This window comes from Chamaea fasciata, unplaced genomic scaffold (genome assembly GCF_029207755.1).
Source record: "Chamaea fasciata isolate MVZ Bird 193981 ecotype frontalis unplaced genomic scaffold, bChaFas1.0.hap1 SCAF_23, whole genome shotgun sequence".
NCBI lineage: Eukaryota > Metazoa > Chordata > Aves > Passeriformes > Sylviidae > Chamaea > Chamaea fasciata.
Window position 1 is genome coordinate 5,672,129 of NW_027094108.1, and position 18,658 is coordinate 5,690,786.

Below are 18,658 nucleotides of genomic sequence, written 5' to 3' on the forward strand. Positions count from 1 at the left end.
GTGTCCTTCTCTGCTGAGCCCAAGGTAGCTGTCCTGCAGGGGAAAACACAGGCAAGTAGATCCTGCACCTCATCCACATGGTCCCACGTTGACACCCAAACTCTCCCAGGAAGGCAAAAGGCAGCTGTGGTCCTCTGGCAAGGAGGGACAGGGACCCTTTGGGGCACTGATGGGGTTATGGGGTGATGGTGGTGGAGCTGTGAGGGTTTTGGGGTGTCATGAGAGGGAGGTACAGCAGGCTGGGCTGGTCAGGAAGCATCAGATGCCATACTCCGGGACTGCTCCTCCGGGGAGCTGCTCCACAAACACCGAGCACTCAAATATCCCCATTCCTGGAGCAGTGAGGAGTGGGCTGGGTCACATGTGAGGGGCAACAGCCCACTGAGGGGTCTTGGGGCCTCACCGAGTCCAGCACCATCAGAACTTGGTGGGGCATGGGGAAGGGTACAGGTCAGACACTCTCAAGAGGAAACATTTTGCAGTCCTGTTTAGGGGTGCAGCATCTTCCATCAGAGCCAGGCAGTGACCTGGAGCAGCCCTTCAGTGCCACAATCATCTCCAGCCCACGTGAGCTGGCCTGAGGCTCTGCTCCCAAGCTGACCTTCTGCTCAGAAACAAGGGAAGGAAAAGTGAAAGCAGGGGATTTGGGGAGGGCTGTTCCCTGCAGTGGCACATCTCGGAGCTGTGTCCCACCTCTGTCTTTCCCACCCTTCCTGTTGCAGTGGCACCCGCGCAGGTTTCGCTGGACATCCAGGAAAGTGCTGGCTCAGCAGAACCCATCGGGCAGGAGGATGTGAAATTTGGCTGGGAACAGCTGGGGTTCTGTCTTCCCTTTATCCTTTCCTAACTCTGTGACTTCCTCCACGGGGGTGTCAGGGAGCCGCGCCCTCCACGCTGTGCTGGCAGTGACCGGCGCCCGGCAGGATCAGCAGCACGGGTCCCCTGCCCTGGTCCCACCACAGGTAAGAGGTGCTGCAGGGTCCTGTCTGGAGGGTGGGACTGGGGGTCCTGCAGCATGGCACGCTGCTGGGGAGGGAGAGAATGAGAGGAGGAGGAGGAGGAGGAGAGGAAGGAGACAGAGGCACTGTGCGTGTGTGATGGAGACAGCAGCTGATGGAAGGGTTGATCCTGATGGGCAGAGCCAGGACACTGAGGCTGCTGCTGGAGGAGGAGGGAGATCAGCTGTGTGCAGGGAGCTCCAGCCTCGGTGCAGCACACGGTTATCATTATTATATTTGGGATGGCTGAAATAATGATATAACCCAAATCGTCTTGGAGGGCTTTTAGCAATGTTTATTAAAAGGCACATCCTTTTTTTATACCCTGTTCCGATACGCTGAACATGATTGGTCATTCAAACCAACATCCCCTTGTAAACATTTTGCAAGTAAAGAAGTTACAAAAGCAGCAGGTGCAGGGATTAGAAATTGTTTAGAATGTCTTCTCCCATCTCCCCTAGAGCACTGCCTGGGAAAGCCTGGCCAGAAGCTTTCTAACTTTCTGGCCAGCTTTCAGCATCCACACAGGGTGACAGTCTGCAGTGGTGTGTGCATCTCCAGGGTTTGGGGACACTGGACTCAGAGGGCTTGGGGCTGGCCATGGGGACCTCAGACCTCATGGCTCCATCCAGACTGAAAGCCCAACTCACGTCGTGCCATCAGGGGCTGCCCTGGGGTTGGAGGTGAGCCTGGGCCCCATCTCCACATATCTACCCCCCCACTGTCCTGCAGTGTGTACAGGTGGGACACTGAAGACACACCCATGGCATCCAGGCATTCCCGGTGCATCCAGTCTCCTTTTCTCCATGTCCTGCCAGCCACCCTGCCATGGCTTCTCACTCCAGCACTTTCTTTCCCTTTCTGTGCTACAGAACACCAAAATGGAGAAGAGATTCTGGGAGCAGCTCTATCTGGCCCTCAGCCTCCTCTTCTTGAACCTGGGCTCTGCTGTGGTTGTAGAAAACACTCACAGCTGCTATGGAACTCCAGGCCTGCCAGGCATGCCGGGTCTGCCAGGCAGGGATGGCCGGGATGGGCTGAAGGGAGCCAAAGGGGAACCAGGTGAGTGAGCAAGGAGGGAAACCTCTTGCAGGGGGGCGCAGAGTCCTCTGTGGCTGCTCTGCCACAGAGGTCTGGTTTGCAGGATGTGGAGAGCATCCTCTGTGGGCAGGTGAAAGAGGCAACAGCACTCTCCCAGCCAAGGGAAGGGGCTAGAGAAGCCTCTCCCCACATCCTGCCATTGACTCTGACTCCCTTTCACCCTCCCCCACCTCACAGGTATCCCAGCTTCTTCTACCCAGCTGGGGCCCAAGGGCACGAAAGGGGAACGGGGCAGCCCTGGCCCTCCAGGCAAGGCTGGCCCTCCTGGGGCCCCTGGTGCCATGGGAGCGCCTGGGGAACAGGGCTACACTGGACCCCCGGGACCACCAGGCAGCTTCAAGCAGCAGCTGCAGTCAGCGTTCTCAGTGACCAGGCAGACCAGCCAGTACCCCCTGAAGAACGTCCCCGTGGTTTTCAACAACGTCATCACCAACACCAACAACGACTACGACACCACCTCGGGCAAGTTCACCTGCAGGCTCCCCGGGGTCTACTACTTCGTGTTCCACAGCTCACACACGGCCAACCTCTGCGTCATCCTGCACAAAAACCAGAGGAAGATGGCCAGCTTCTGCGACCACAAGACCAACAGCATGCAGGTCAGCTCGGGGGGCACGCTGCTGCACCTGGCTGCTGCAGACGAGGTGTGGCTGGGAGTGAACGACTACAACGGCATGGTGGGCATTGCCAACTCCGACAGCATCTTCTCAGGCTTCCTGCTCTTCCCAGACTAGAGCACCAGCAGGGCCCCCCTCAGCACCCCAGCGTCTTCTGCCTGCCCTGAACACACTGCTGCCTGCTGGGTCTTCCTGAGGCTCCCAGTTTCTCTGCAGGGAAACGTCTCCCAGTTTCTCTGCATCAAGCCCAGCAGCCAGACCCACCCCCTCAGTCTGGGGGCTGAGCACTGGTAGCTGCCTGCACAGGGGGACTGGGCACATCTGGATGCATCTGCACCCAGAGTGATGGTGCTGAGCCCCTGGTCCAGCTGGCACTGCCACGTGGATCCCCCCTACCAACCCTACGTTACCTCAGAGGTCTCTGTTTTTCCTGCCCCAAGTTCAGCCAGGTGTCCTGGCACAGGCTGCAGCAACCCCTTTGCCATGGCCTGGCTGTGGAAAGTGTCAATAAAACCTTCCCCAGTGCACCTGGTGTAGTGTGTTGTTTCCTCCGTGTCCTACCTCTCTGTGGTGTGCACCCACCTGGCCATCTGCGTGGCATCAGCATGTCCCCAAGCCTCAGAAACTGTCACAGCCACTCACACCTGGCTTTGCACAGGGCCTGGCACCCGTGAATGGGATGGTTCCCCTGTCCCCACACAGCCCCTACCAAGAGGGCATCAAGGCTCCTCCAAACAGGGCCCTGACACTCCCCTTCCCTCCAAAGGGGCACAGGGTGCAAAGGAAACCCCAACACCATGGCTGGGATATCCCTGGGGTCCCTACCAGCATGGGGCAGGGGAAGCACTCCGGCTTTCCTGAGCCAGACTAAAGGAGCTTGTGGTTGTGGAGGCTGCAGAGCCCAGCAAAACCCAACAGGAATTTCTCTTGGTGTCATCCACTGCAGGGTGGAACAGGCAGTCACCTGTCTGAACATCCTGTGCTTCACCTCCATGAGGCAGCAGCCAAAGCAGGACTGGGAATGCTTTTCCCATGGTAAAACCGCTTCCCATGCACAACATCCAGGAGAGTCAGGGGCAGGGACTCAAGGTGATGAGACCCTGCAGCATCCCCTGGACCTGCAGAGCTGGAAGTGTGCAGAGCAGCCTGAGGGGTGCTGGCTGAATGCGTGCACATTTCTGCAGCTCTGATGGGTTACCCTAAACTCATCTGGAGCTCCCAACAGCATTCCCCATAGCCTGCACCCCTGAGCAGGACCCAGGGACCCTGCAGGGCAAAGCTTTGGCTCTGGAGGGACTCAGGGTGTTATTTGGGGATGGCTTGTTCTGTTCAGCTGACAAGAGCATTTATGGAGGATCTGAAACTGCCACGGAGAAAGCACAGGAGCTAAACATAAAAAGGGGATGTGCCCCAGATCCTTTCACAATAACCCTTCCAGCAAACTTCTGCTTCTCCTCACGGGCATTTCTGCCCAGGACGCCAGGGTGTCCTGCTGCATCTCCCCACCTGACCAACAAGGAGCTCAAGGTAAGAGCAAGACTGAGCCCAAGGTTCCCCCCCCTGCAGGCAGGAGCACGTGGGGAGCCCAGCTCCAGCAGGGTGACAGTCACCTGCATTGCTGGCACTTCCCTGTGGCCTGGGGCAGAAGAGAAACGGGGGGTGGAGGTGCTGGGCTGGGGGTGGTGGAGGTCCCTGATGGCACCCTGACCCCTCCTGCTCCACCTGGAAGAAGGAAAGTAGAGATGGCAGAGCTCCAGAAGGGTGATCAGGGCCTGAGAGGTGCATCAGTCTGGAAAGTGCCCTGGGGTTGCTCTCCTGCCCTGAGAAGCTCTTGTCTTCTGATGGTCCTGGGCTGGGAGCCTGTGGATAGGTCCTTGCACCTTCCACACTCAAACCAGAACGGCTGTGGCTGGAGGATCCAACTCACCAACCTTTTGTCCTGCTGGCACCAGAGCTTCAGTGCTGGGAAAAGCCACCTGAGGTGGGGGAGTTGTGGCTGGGGGGCTGTGATGTCCAGATAAAGCCCCCAAATCCCCAGTGCTCATCCACATGCACCGACACCAGGATCTGGGGGAAGAAGCTGGGCAAGGAGGGCAGGAAGAAGGAATGGATGGCTTACCAGGGATGGAAACACAAAACTGTCCCAGTGAGGGCTGTTAGATGCAGAAATGCCTCTGGGACTGAGCAGCTGTGTGACAGGACACAAGGGCAACATGTGGGACGGAGGAGGGAGGTTTGGGGGCTCGTTGCCACCTTCAAGGACTAGTGCTGTCCCTCAAACATGCTGGTGGAAGGCAAAGCCCCATTCCCTTGCAGATGACGAAACTGCTCTGGTTGGGTAAGGATTTTACCCTGCAAGTGAGGTCCTGAGATGAGATGGGGAATTTCTCCTGCAAGGGAGCAGCATGGACACGTTGGACATCAGATCTCTGAGATAACCTGTCCCAAATATTCCTGTGGCTGAAGCTGTGGGCACTTGTAAACTGGGGATTTAAGGGTGATGAGAGACTGACAAGTCCTGTCTTGCCCGAGGGCTCTGGTCCTTTGCTCCTGGGCCAGCAGGAGAGTGGATTTGGCTCTGCAGCAGGATGTTTTCCCTCCCTGACAGTGTTACCCAGACTTGTTTGCAGTCACCATATCTCAGAGCTGCCTTCCCCAGCCCTCCCAGTACCCAGGAAAGCCCCCTGACACCGTCCCATGCTTCCACAGATGTGGACCACGTGGGCCATGCTGATTTGCCTGGCTGGAGGGCAGCTTGCCAGTGCCACTCTCTGCAGGACCTACGGCACCGTCCCGGGCATCCCAGGATTACCAGGACAGCCTGGCAGCGATGGCAGGGACGGGGTGAACGGCCCCAAGGGTGAACAAGGTAAGGAAGAGATTCACTTTGTCTTGTGAATGCCAAGAGCAGGGAAAGACAGTGCCAGGCACATGGTCCTGGGAAAGCAACCCATTTCCCACCAGTTCTTTGAGGTCTTGTCGGGTGAGGATGAGGGAGCACCCCAAGGAACCCGGGGAAGGAGGGGGGTGACAGCAAGGGTGTCACACCTGCCTGTTGGGCAGGAGTCCCCGCTGACCCACACTGTCGTGGAGGGCATGAAAGAAAGATGAGAGACTCCAAATATTTCAGAAGGCAAAGAGCATAGAAAAAAGAAGAAATTATTGTCTAATCCTTGCTACCTTTTATAAGGTGTTCCCATACAGACTTAACGTGGTTGGCGAATAGGAACGACACCTCTCTAATGCCACTGGTTAAACTAGAGAAACAGCAAAACATCACCTGCAGAAAGATTGTTTTGAGGAAGGAGAGTTGTTTGCCGAGATTGTTTTGAGAAGAAGCTTTCTTGAGAAATTTTTCCTAGGGAAAAAGTTAGCAGCTGCCAGCAGGCTGAAATCTCTCAGACCCAGAAATATCAGGCCCACACACACAGAGCACAGTTTCCTTGCTCGTGCTCCCTCACTGCAGACAAACAGGGCTCAGCTGTGACCACAATGACTCTTCCTCCTCTTTCCTAGGACCCCCCGGCCAGGGTGTGGCAGAGAGAGGGGAGGAGGGACACCGGGGACCACCGGGACAGCCCGGGAAGATCGGTCCTATTGGCCTCCCAGGTATAACGGGCCTAAAAGGTGCCAGGGGACCGCCTGGCCCCCCGGGAGAGCCTGGTGACTACAGGATCACCCACAAGTCCGCCTTCTCGGCCACCAGGAGCATAAGCTCCTACCCACGGCGGGATCAGCCCGTGCGCTTCGACCGCATCGTCACCAACGCCGAGGGGCACTACGAGAACCGCTACGGCCGCTTCACCTGCCACCTGCCCGGCACCTACTACTTCACCTACCACGTCACCTCCCGCGGGAACCTCTGCCTCAACATCAAAAAGGGCCGGGCTGCCAGCAGGGGAGACAAGGTGGTGACCTTCTGTGACTTCGTGCAGGGCAGTTTCCAGGTCACCACGGGTGGGGTGGTGCTCAAGTTGGCCATGGACGAGTCTGTGTGGCTGGAGCCGACGGAGAAGAATTCCTTGGTGGGGCTGGAGGGGTCCGACAGCGTCTTCTCTGGCTTCCTCATCTCCCCTGAGGCTTAGCCTGCTGCAGCAGTTCCTTGCAGAGATGACGACTCCCCTGGAAATTCTTTGCTCCCAAATTGGTGCTTGAAGCACTCTGCTGCCGTTCTTGCACAATAAATGACAGCTCTTCGCACTATTAGTCCCTTTCTGGATAGGATTTGCCTTTTTTCCTCTCAAATGATAATTTTCACATAACCAGGGCACTGGTTCTCACCCCCTTGGGTACAGGCCGGGCTCATTGGCAGAGCCAGACAAGTCGGGCAGTTCCTGCTGCAGACCAGGCTGAGTATCTCCATCCAGGGCCACCCAAAGGGTCCCACTCCAGGGTTAGGAAAGCACGGAGAAGCAGCTCAGCCTTTAGCAGGGGGCAGGACAGTGACACAGTGGGAAAATTTGGGCCACTGGGTGCTGGTGGTAGGCAGGAGATGCTGGAGATGGTGCTGTACTGGACAGTCCTGACAGTGGCAGCGTCTGGGGACATCAACTTCCCTTAGACTTTTTCTGGGGGGGAGTGCTGCTGACAGAAATACCCACAGAAGATTGTCAGAGCTCATGACAGGGTGGGGCAGGTGAGCGTGGGCCAAGCAATTGGATGCCATGATGGGGGTGGTGTGGAGGACACCCCACTACAACCCCCAAACCCAGCGCAGAACTGAGACATCCTGGAGCACAGCCAAGCCCTCCCAGCCTGCTCCTTATCAACAGCAGAGCTGTGGTCCGAGGAATGTGCAGATGAATTCAAGCTGAGGAGCGCAGGGACACCCCTGGCCCTGGGGCAGGTGACAATCCAGCATTGCAGCCTCGTGGGTGGGTCACCTGCAGCCCCCAGCCCATCCCATGGACATGGGGCATGAAGGAATTTTTGTCTGGGATTTGAAAGGGTCTGGATGGAAAGGATGATGATAAAAGGTCTGGGGATGTGAGTGTGACATGGACAGGGTTTAATGGAGCATCACCCCTGAGCTCTTCAGGTTTGCTTGTGTGTTCAGGCCCCAACGTATACCAATATATATGTATACATGTTGAATATGTATATATGTTGAATGGCTCTGTCTATCTTCTCTGGAACTGGCCAAGCATCCACTGGCACACCAACGAGACAGGTGGAAAATGGCTTTTCTGGGGCTGTATTGGACAGACATACGGCATCTAAACCTGATGCATTAGCTAAAGCCACCCAAACATTTGTTTCAGGCTGTCTACCTGGCAAATTCGCACTACTAAAAGCAAGCAAAGCAAAAAAATAAGCATAAGCACAACATTGGATTGAGCCCCATATTTCCCTTCAGCTACCATCTAACGAAAGAATTCCGCAATATCTGTGATCCCAACCCCAAAGTTCATCATCTTCCGCAGGCGAAACACGAGACGTCCGGTGTATGTTGGAATATTCGGTGTCCCCGCCCAGCGCAGGACACGGGACGCAAGCGGGGCTGTTGTCACCCGCTCGGAGGCTCCTGTGGGGGCCGATTTGCCGGCAGGTGGCACCGGAGACCGGCTCAGCGCTCACCTGGCAGCCGCAGCATCCTCGCTCGGCCGGCGGGGCGCTCACAGCACCGGGGGCTCAGCGGTGCCCGCAGCTCCCAACCCCGAGCCACAGCTGCTGCTGCCAGGCTGGTGCCTGCCCTCCGCCGCCTCCCTGTCTTTGGGCCAAGCTGGGGAGTGAAACACTGGGGGACTTCTATGTGTCCTCCCTTCCCTCCCTTTCTCCAAACCGTAACATCCGGCAGGAGCCGTAGGGGAAACCCTGCGTGGGTTCAGTGCTGTGCCCACAGGTCTGCCAGGAGACAGCGGGCAGGATTAGCCCGGTTCAAACCTCCTCCTCCTCCTGCAGGTACCAGTGGGTGTAAGTGCAGCTCATGGTGTTTACACAGCTGGGAAACGAAGGTGCAGAGGGAACTGCTGCCCAAAGACACAGAGGGAATTGCTGCCCAGAGGTGCAGAGGGCATTGCTGCCTGAAAGTGAAGAGGGAATTGCTGCCCAGAGGTGCAGAGGGCATCGTTTCACCCCGTGGGTCTCAGCCAGCACCAGCAATGCCACCTCTGGCAGTGGGCCCATGGGATGGCACCGCCTGCTCCTCTGAGGCTGCCACTAAACTCACACCCCCTGGGGATGCAAAATGGATGAGTAAAGGGGCCCAGAGGGTGCTGGGGCTGCTGTTGGTCCATGCAACACTGCACTCCAGTTCTTCCCAGGCAGCTCAGGGTGGGCAGCACATTCCTGACCCTGCAGGAAACCCCTAAGCTGCAGCCTGCACCCCCTCAGCTGGAGGGTCCCCCTCCACTCAAGCTGCTACAGCACTCACTGAGGCCAGAGCCAAAATGTCTCTTGCCATGGGACCCTGACAGGAGCTGGGGTTGCTTCCTCCTGTGCGCAGCAATCAGGACTGACCAGAGCTCCTGTGCTGCTCAGGGCCACAGTGGGAAAAATCAAAAGCGGCTGGGTGGACGGGTGCTGTGCAGGCAGTCCCACCTGTCCTGCCTGGTGTTCCCTGCAGCAGCAGGACCAACCTAGCCCTGCTCCTGGACCTCCTGCCCTGCTCTTTGGTCTGGGATTCATTATTCCATGGAAACAGGACAATCTTGGAACAACACAACCATTAACAGGAGAGCTGTGGGTGGTGAGCGTGGCTCAGGGCAGCACCATGGTCACTGTCACTCAGGAAAGGGCCGATTTTTATATTTAATGAACTCCTTACACCTTCCCCATGGGTGCCTGAGCCCACTGCTTCAAACTGGCATGGCAGCACCTGGGAATAAACCTGCAGGATCTGTCCTCAGCCAGCACGGACAGAGCTGGCCTGGGGTTCTGGGCACACTCCTGCTTGTGCTGAGTGTTCTCATCACCCCTCTCTGCACACTCACCTCGCTCCGTGCACATCCATGTAGCCCTAAGCACATCCATGTAGCTCTGAGCATATCCCTGGAGCTCTGAGCACATCCCTGTAGCTCTGAGCACATTTCCCTGTGCACACCCACCCCTGTGCAATCCCCCCTGCCCTGTGCCTGCTCCCTCTGTCTGTGTGTGCTCTGCAGCTGTCCCATGACCTGCACACTCTGCTCCTTGCTGCTCCCTTTGGGGTTTATTTTCAGCTGCAGTCCCTGCCCTGGGCCCAGCCACAGCCCTTCCATCACCAGGCACTGCTGTGACCCTCACCTGTGGCCACCGAGGGCAGGGCTGTGGCCACCAGATGCTCAGCAGATGCTGAAGCTGGGGCAGGAGGTGTTTCAAGGTGACTTCAGGAGTTTTGGAGGTGTCAGTGTTTTGCCAAGAAGCCGTGGGGTGCTTTGGTCTGTGGGTGCTGGAGGCCACTTGAGCAGGACAGGGAGGGAACCTTGTGCTCTCCAGAATGGGTTTTTCAGGGTCTCGTGATGTATGGAAGCTCTTCCTGGCATCTTAACACACTTTGGTTGAACAGTGAGCAGCCCAGGCTGCTATTTAGCCTCAGTCACCCCATCACCCCCTGTCAGGACCACCACAGGTCCTGGGGGTCACCTTAGCTGGGGTGAGACACCCTGTGAGCATCCCTGGAGCCCTGGGAGCACAGCTGTGGACAGAGACACCAACAGAGCTGTTAAAATACAGTCTTCCTGCTCCCAGGCACAGAGCAATAGGGACCAGCAAGAAAATCACACGGGGGTTTCTCCTGCATCACCTAACTCGGGGTTTGGAGGTTTTCTCTGTGCCTTTCTCTCCAGTCTTGGCATAAGCTGGGCCCTGGCAGGATCCGGTGTGGTGGGAAATGGGTGTGCCTGTCGGTATTCATGGAAATGAAGCTGAGCTGGAAGAATCAAAGCACGTTGTTTGTCAGCGAGATGGAGCCCGGGATGTCAGTGCCACGGGCTGGTCTAACACCATGGAGCTTGCAGAGGTGCTGATCTGTCTGCACTGAGCCCAGGAGTCCCCAGCACCTGCTATAACCAGGAAAAGCCCATCCTAAACCACCCTCGTTTGGTGTTGGTCGTTGCTGGCAGCACCAGGCACAGGCAGGCTGCCCATCAGGGCCCCTGGATCTCCCGTGCCAGCCCCTCCAAACAGCTCCTCTCCCACGCAGCTCATGACGCTGGTCTCGATGCAGGGAGGCTTTTCCCTTGGCAGCAGCTCCCTCCTGAGCAGCCCATGAGCATTTCCTTCCCTTCAGCCTCCCAGCCCCTGAGCCACAGCTGCTGCTGCCAGGCTGGCGGCTGCTCTCCACCGCCTCTCTGTCTTTGGGCCAAGCTGGGGAGTGAAATATTGTGGGATTTTTTTGTGTTCTTCCTTCCCTCCCCTTCTCCAAACCATAACATCAGGCAGGAGCCGTATGGGAATCCCTGAGGTGCTGGAATGCTCTGGGCAGAGGCATTGCTGGGCAGGGCGCTGGGCTGTGCTTGCTGGGATGTCACAGGCATCACAAGGGGACACGGCAGCAATTCACAGCCTTGGTGGACACTGAGGGCACACACGGTGGTTTCACTGTCACCAGAGCTCCCTGCGTGGGTCCACTGGGTGCACTGGTTCCACTGGAGGGTGGTCCCAACCCCAGGGAGATCCCTGTGGAATTTGATCCAGCAGAAACCAGCCTGGGACAGGGTAGGGAGTTCATACATCAGCTCCAACCCCAAATCCCACTTCAGGCCTGCCGTTAAATTTGTTCCCCCCATCCTCATCCAGGCTTGCATTTGAATTTGTTAGGGAAGGAGCAATTGATTCTTTCGCCTGGAGCAACACAGCCTGGCGTGTCTCCCTCTCAGAGGTGCGCAGGGAATTCCTGCTTTTCCCGGCCCTCCGCAGGGAGCGGCAGCCGGAAGGCTCCGCGCTGCCTGGCCACCAAGGAGTTAAATCCCAGCCCTTTTTTTTCTGCTCTGCCTCCTTATGAGGAACAGCCTTCGCGGGGCTGCAGAAAGGCTCTTTCTTTCCCCAGCAGATCTCTGGGAATGAAAAGTCTGTGTTCCAGATATTAAATTACTCATAAAATAGTTGGCGTGTCCCCGAGGCGGCTCCGCACCCCCCGGCCCCCGCCGCCGCTCTGACGGGCTGCTGATGTGCATCTGCATGTCACCTCCTGCTCCAAGGTCAATCTCTCCAATTTAAAGCAGCAGCGTTGGAAAGCAAACCAGATTTCAGCCGGAATTAGCTTCAAATGGAGCATTCAGGGGACTCGTGCTGGGCGGGGAGCGCGGGAGACGAAAGACCACGGAGCCGGGGTGGGGTGGGGGAGATCCCGCGGCTGCAGCCCCCCGGGGTGGGCACCCCGGGGTCCATCGAGGGGCTGCGAGGCTCCCAGGGCTGGACCAGGGGGCAAAGATGCTCCCGTGGCTGGATCCAGAGGCGTGGGGATTATCCCCGGGAATGATCCACGGGAATGCTGCTTGGGGATGGATGATCCCCGGGAATGGTGCCTGGGGATGGATGATCCCCGGGAATGCTGCCTGGGAATGACCCCCGGGAATGCTGCCTGCGGATGCTGCCGGGGATTCCTGATGCTGCGGAGAGGGGTGTATGTGGGCGGAGGTGGGAGGAAGGGCTCAGCCCCTTCTTTCGCAGCTGTGGCAGCCTCGGCAGGTGCCCCCGGGTGTCGGGGAGCCCCCCCTCTCCCGGACAGCCCCCCTGGTCCCCCGGACCTGCTCGGGTACCGGTGACCTACAATCGTGCGCGGGTGCGAGGCGGGGCGGCGGGGCCGAGGTTTCCATGGGGATGTGCGGGATGAGAAGCCCGGCCTGGTTCAGCTCCAGGCACAGATCGCCTGGACGTCGGGGCTCGGCTCCTTCCGCTCCGCTTCCCGCTGCCTCCCGCCCTCCTGCGCCCGGCTCCGAGCGGCGTCTCCCCGGTACCGCCCCGGCGGGAGGGGATTCGGAGGGGATGCGGGAAGAGATGCGGGACGGACGGGTGGGAGCACGGCCTGGGCCTGCCTGGCCCCGTGCGTGTCCTAAACCCCTTGAGGGATGCACCGCAGTGAGCTCGGGTTTGTCCCCCACGCACTAAGCCAGGAGCCATGCGGGATGTTGTGCTGCGCTGAGGATCTTCTGTCACTCTGGGAATGCTCTGATGCCATCGGAATCTTCTGTCGCTCTGGGAATGCTCTGCCGTGATGGGGATGCTTTGCCGTGGTGGGCATCCTCTGGGATGCGCCGGGCTCTTGGCAAAATCCCCAAACCAACGCTGGAGTTGTGACAACGCAGGTCTGGGAGAGCCTCGTACATCCCTGCTCTCCTCTCCAAAGGTTTTCTCCAATAAAAAAAGGCAAACGTTTATTCCTTCCAATTCTGGCTCCTGGCAGTATCCGGGGGCAAATCAGTGACTGGGGACAAATCAGTGACGCACCCACACCCTCCCCGGAGTGCCTCAGTTTCCCCGCAGGGGGAACAGCCCTGCTCTGTTCCATAGCCCGTCCTGTCCGCCTGGCTGGAGCTGTGTGTGGCTTCCAGCCCTCAGTTTGCTGAGAGGCTGAGGGGCTGAGGTGAGCCCCCAGCCCCATCCTGTCACAAATGGACCCACGTGCCTCACACAAGGAGGGCTGGACGCTCGCGTTAATTATCACCCGGGGCACAGAACACACAGACACCGTGCAGGGCACACGCAGCACGCTTCCAGCACTCAGGGCCAGAGCCATGCACAGGTGGGGCTGGCCGCATCGGGGCGGGGGAAGAGGCCAGGATTGCTCTCAACAGCTTCACTCTGCCCTAAAATCTGACATTTACATACAGAGGGGGGAAAAAATCAAACAAGGCAGCTTGGAGCCCACAGCAGAGGAAGACACTGCCATGTGCAGGAGAAGGGTCCCCAGGGAAATGCCTGCAACATGCATGGGCACATACCTGGAATTCCCATCTGGTTTTTAAACAAGGAATATTTGTGAGCCTGCTGCCCTGACTTCCTCAGAAAGAGCAGGGGCTGGAGCTCTGGGGTAAGGGCTTGGGTGGCAGCTCCCCAGGGGCTGTGTGGTAGTGCCCAGTGCTCCCTTCTGTCCCCATGAAGTGCCAGGAGAGCTGGTCAGGAGAGCTTTTGTCTGGAGATGCTGGCACGTGTAGTCATCCGGGTGATGGGAACAGCAATGGCTCATCAATGGTATTTCCAGGGGAGCCAGGAGAGAGCTGGACAACCCAGCATTTCCCTGGGAGGGAGCTGGACAAATCCTGCATTTCCCTGGGAGGGAGTACAGGAACATTGGATGTGCCTGAACATTGTGCACTGGTGATCCCAAGAACCTCTAGCAGTGCACTTGAGCACCCTGAGCCCAGGAAGACAGAAACATCACCAATTTATTGTTAACCCATTTTGGTCTCTGTGACTCCGGATTCAACACATTTCATTTAAAAGCTGTTTGTGTGCTGGGTTTTACTCATTATTTCTCTCCCAGCATTAAAAGGTGGGTGGGCTCTCCCGTGATCCTGGTTTTGCTGTGGCATCTCTTTTGTATAGGACTGCTCAGAGGGGATGGAGTTACTGTCACAGGAGACAGGGAATGTCCTCCCAAGTTTCCTTTTGCAATTTTCATCCTCCAGCTGAAGATCACCCTCCAGCCCAACGGGCTGGGTTCAGCTGCACATCTGGCTGCTCACAGTGTGGCACAGGCTCTGAGCACAAGCTGTGAGAATCCATGGAGGTTCCAGCTGCTCTGCCTCGTTGCAGGACCACCAAAGCCACCTCCTGCACCCGTATTTCTGCTCTCTTTGCCCTGCTGTCAGTGTGGTCCTGAAGTTCTCACTGCCTGAGGCATCCTCAGGTGCATCCTTCCTGCATGCCCTGTGTGCCAAGTCACAGGATGACCACATGGTTTGGGTTGGGGCAGAACTTGTTCCATCCCCTGCCCTGGGCAGGGACACCTTCCACTATCCCAGGCTGCTGCAAGCCCTGTCCAACCCAGCCTTGGACACTTCCAGGAATGGGGCAGCCACAGCTTCTCTGGGCAGCCAGGGAGGCCAAGGCGATCTGCTGCAGAAGAGGCTGTACAAGAGAGGATTTAGGCTCCAAGGTCCCTTTTGGCTTGGGACAACATCCGTCAGCAGCTCATGGTCCGGCAGTGTGGGTGCCCTGGTGTGAGCCATAAGAAATGGCTCTGAAATGCTGCAGTGGTGACATTAACGACCAACATCTCCAGCTGTGCTCTCCAGAGTGGGTTTTCCAGGGTCTGGTGACACATGGAAGCTCTTCCTGACATCTTAACACACTTTGGTTAAACAGTGAGCAGTCCAGGCTGTTATTTAGCCTCAGCCACCCCATCACCCCCTGTCAGGACCACCACAGGTCCTGGGGGCCCCCTTAACTGGAGTGAGACACCCTGTGAGCATCCCTGCTGCCATACTCTGTGCTTTGGGGTCACTGCCTGTGGCTGCCAGCACTCTGCCTGCCCTGGAGATTTCCTCAGGGCTGCCCTGTGTGTCACATACCTGTCCCTGAGCAGCTGGCAGCACACCTGGGAACAGAGCACAGAGCCAGAGAGGACAAGGTGGGTGTGCTGCTGTGTACCTCCATTTCCAGCCCAGACATCTGCTCCAGGGCCCCTGAAAATCCGAGACGAGGCCCAGGGAGCTGCCAGAGCAGGTTTCAGGGTGGGCTGCTCGACATCCCGGGGCTGCCGAGGCTGTTGTGGAGCTTGTCTGCGCTCCCCTCTTCACTGGGGGCTGTCTGCTACCATACAAAGGGCAAAATGCCGCAGCGGGAGGCGCCGCGCTCAAGCCGGGAAACCCCAGCCTGACGTTTTCCTCCTTCCCTGGCTTTACCACTAGATGTCATTGGAAAAGCAGCATTGCCAGCCCCGCTCAGCTCTCCGGGACGGGATTTTGGGGGGTTAGCAGGTCCTTCACCCACTGCTGGACACGAAGCATCTTCCCAGCCTCCTCCTCCTCCTCCTCCTCCGTGGCTTTGTCTGTCTGCGGAGCCTCTGGAAAAACCATCGCCTTGGATTCAGGGTTCAATGGACATTGAAATGCAACTGAAACCTTTTTTTTTTTTTTTTTTTTTTTTTTTTTTTTTTTTTTTTTTTTTTTCCCAGCGCCTGGCTAAGCCGCCCGCTCCGACCCTCCCAGGAGGGAGCCGCTCGTCACCCGCTCTCAAAGGGGCGACGCTGTCACGCCGGGACCCGCGGCACCTACAGCAATATGTTCCTCTCAAACAAGTCGGACAAACAAGGCCTTTATAGGCACTTTCTTTTCTTCTGGAGTGGAAGAGAGAGGAGCCGGGGGAGAACTCGGGGGGCGTCCCACCGCAGCGGAGCAGCACACAAAGGCTCGCAATGAAAGGGGCACCAGCAAATCCTCTTAGGGGCTTCGCTGTGTGTGCACATTCATATCCCGGCCCCATCTGCCGGGGGGATCCCCGGGAGCGAGGGGGGAGAGGGGCTCTCCCTGCCCCGCACCGCCAAAAGCAAGCAAAGCGCATTCAGGGAGGGAGAAAAGGGATGAAAAGGAAGAAAGGCCGAGCCATGCCCGTGCGGAGGCGGGGGGAATGCGGCTCTGGGGGTTATGGGGGAGCGGGGGGGCAGAGCTGGGGGGGCTGTGGGAGTCCTGAACCCCCCTGGCTCCCCAGGGAGGAGATGGGAGCAGGGTGGGCAGGGAGAGAGACCGGTGCCTCCGGGCTGGAGAACCACCCTGGGCACAAAGGAACATCCTCCACGGAGGTTCCTTCACCATGGAGACCTGCTGGGAGCTGCAGGTGGGGCTGCGGAAGGATGGAGGTGACCCGGCCAGGTGGGCAGCCAATGAGCTCATGGTGGTAATTGATCCCACACGAGCTGAGCCAAGCCAAAAGGAGCCGAGTTTCTTCCCAAAAAGCCAGGGGTATTTTGGTCTGGTCTGGAGGAAACACCTGTCCCTTCCTGGGAGGAGGTGCTGGCTCAGTAAATAACACACACTGATACCCAGTTCTTGGTGCTGCAGGATGGCAAATGTCCTGTCTCCCGTGGGTTTGCATCTTCTTTTTCCTGCCCATCCTGCAGCCTTTGTGCATTGGTGAGCACAAGGATGTGCCTAAAGCAGGTCAGTGTACACCAGAAATTCTCTCCCTGATCCCCCAGGCTCAGAGCAGCCCGGCTGAGGTGCTCAGACATGGCTCTGCAGATCCAAAAGGTTAGGTCAGTGTGGTGGGAGGTTTTTGGACAGCTGACCCAGAGGAGCTGGGAGCCCTGCCTAGTCCTGGACACAGCAGGAACAGAGCCCAAGCAACTTAAGTCCAGCCTAACCCACCTGGGGGATGACTGATGTGCTTGTCTGGTGACACCAGGGACTTGCACACTGCAGCACTGTGGGGGGAGTGGGGAGGATGGGATGTTCTCTCCTTTGGGCAAAGGATTTAATTACTGCAGCCAAGGCAGCTTGTCTCTCCTTCCAGCCTGGAGCAGGTCCAGGACAGGGAGTGGTCCTTCCTCTGGGGTGGCCTGGCTCCAGGAGCCCTTCCAATTCTGCCATGAGGTGGTTGGGTCATGCACTGGGAGATGATCCCTTTCCTGCAGCTGGGTGGGGGTGTCAGGGAAGGAGGACAAAATGCTGGAGAGGCAAAGAGGATCAGGGTGTCCTAGGTCTCTTCAGGAGTGGGGCTGAGGTTGGGATGTGGCTGCTTTGGGCAGTCCCATCAGGGTCCCTCAGGCTTCCAAACGTGCAGGACTGAAGCAGTGGGAGCCAATTCCCACCTAGGGAGCTCCAAAGCAGCTCCCAAGCCCTGTGATTGGGTTGGATGGCAGCAGGCACATCCATTTTCTGCAGGCTGCTGCTCCCTGCTGCGTGCTGAGATGACTCAGGAGCAGGTCAGGTAACTCCTGGTGCCAAGCTGGTGATGAAGGTCAGACAGTCTGTGTGAGGCCCTGCAAGGTGAGACAGTGTGAGACACAAAACAGTGACAGAGCCAGGGAGAGGAGGGTGCAGGGCACCCTGGGCCACCCACAGCAGGCTGCTGAGTGACGCCGTGGGAAGGGCTGCACAGCACATCACCTGAGCTTCTGGTGACATCTCAGGCTCTGGGGACTTCCCACGCAGCCAGGCAGGTGCCAGCTGGCTCCCCAGCACAGGCCAGGCCCTTCCAGTTATGGCAGGAAAGGTCTGTGGGAAGGGCTCAGGGCTTTGGCTGCTGCATGTGACCATCAGATAACTCGGAGCTGTGCCTGGCCTGGCTGCCTTTGGAGGAGCCAGCTGGAGCAGTTCTTGCACAGGCAGGGAACAAGTTGTGTTTGTCCCGCCTGGATCTTCCAAAAATTCTGTGAGGTGCGTGGGAGAAAGGAGGGGTGCAGGAACATCATCAATGACTCCACTGGGGATCCAGCATTAGTGCAGGGATCAGGGAGGGAATGTTGGAAAAGCAAATGAGGAACATGTGGAGGACATGGCACCACCTCACAGCCTCTGACTGGCCATTTCTGCTCCAGTCACCTTCACCCTTGTCCCAGCCACCACTTTCTCCTCAGCAGGAAGGGCTTCTGATGCCCCAAGGAATGCAGTAAACATGCTGGTGAAAGGTGCTGGCATGGAGTCACTTTGCAATGCATGCAGGTGTCCACATGCATCATGGCCTCAGCTTCCAGGGCAGCTGCAGGAGTGTGAGGACTCGTGCCCTGGAGAAGGTGCTGGTGAGGCACAGGGGTGCCCAGTGCACACTGGGCAGTGCTCTACGCACCAGGAGATCCCCTCTGACAAGGGCAGTGTGAGGTGCTTCAGGGTGAGACACAGATTTTGACACAAACCACCGTCAAGGGAGCTTTCAGAGATTCACAGCATGGTTTGGGTTCAATGGGACCTCAATGGTCATTTTGTTCCATCTTCCCTGCCAGGGGCAGGGACACTTTCTACTCGACCAGGTTGTTCCAAGCCCCATCCCACTGCCTGCCCATCACCCAGCTAGGAGCACTTGATACATGGGAAAAAAGGTTCAACCCTCACCCAGGCTCTGGGTTGGAATATTTTTGCCTCT

The 18,658-nt window shown here is 57.8% G+C and overlaps 2 protein-coding genes across 2 annotated transcripts; both read left to right on the forward strand.

Annotated features, from left to right (window-relative positions):
- The first annotated feature begins 910 nt into the window (after positions 1 to 910).
- C1QC (complement C1q C chain) lies at positions 911 to 3,243 on the forward strand. The gene is made up of 3 exons (XM_066202984.1): positions 911 to 962; positions 1,871 to 2,060; positions 2,277 to 3,243. Exons 2-3 carry the CDS (start codon positions 1,880 to 1,882, stop codon positions 2,831 to 2,833), a joined length of 738 nt encoding a protein of 245 aa, XP_066059081.1. The 5' UTR covers positions 911 to 962; positions 1,871 to 1,879; the 3' UTR covers positions 2,834 to 3,243.
- Positions 3,244 to 4,158: 915 nt separating this feature from the next.
- On the forward strand, positions 4,159 to 6,922 carry C1QB (complement C1q B chain). Its single transcript, XM_066203004.1, has 3 exons — positions 4,159 to 4,243; positions 5,426 to 5,585; positions 6,233 to 6,922. Exons 2-3 carry the CDS (start codon positions 5,426 to 5,428, stop codon positions 6,799 to 6,801), a joined length of 729 nt encoding a protein of 242 aa, XP_066059101.1. The 5' UTR covers positions 4,159 to 4,243; the 3' UTR covers positions 6,802 to 6,922.
- Positions 6,923 to 18,658: the final 11,736 nt, after the last annotated feature.

Bases quoted from the DNA above. Each gene is read 5' to 3' on its own strand.
- C1QC (XM_066202984.1), top strand. From the start codon at position 1,880: ATGGAGAAGAGATTCTGGGAGCAGCTCTATCTGGCCCTCAGCCTCCTC. The intron at 2,061-2,276 runs GTGAGTGAGCAA...CCCACCTCACAG, and splicing joins GGGAGCCAAAGGGGAACCAG to GTATCCCAGCTTCTTCTACC.
- C1QB (XM_066203004.1), top strand. From the start codon at position 5,426: ATGTGGACCACGTGGGCCATGCTGATTTGCCTGGCTGGAGGGCAGCTT. The intron at 5,586-6,232 runs GTAAGGAAGAGA...CCTCTTTCCTAG, and splicing joins CGGCCCCAAGGGTGAACAAG to GACCCCCCGGCCAGGGTGTG.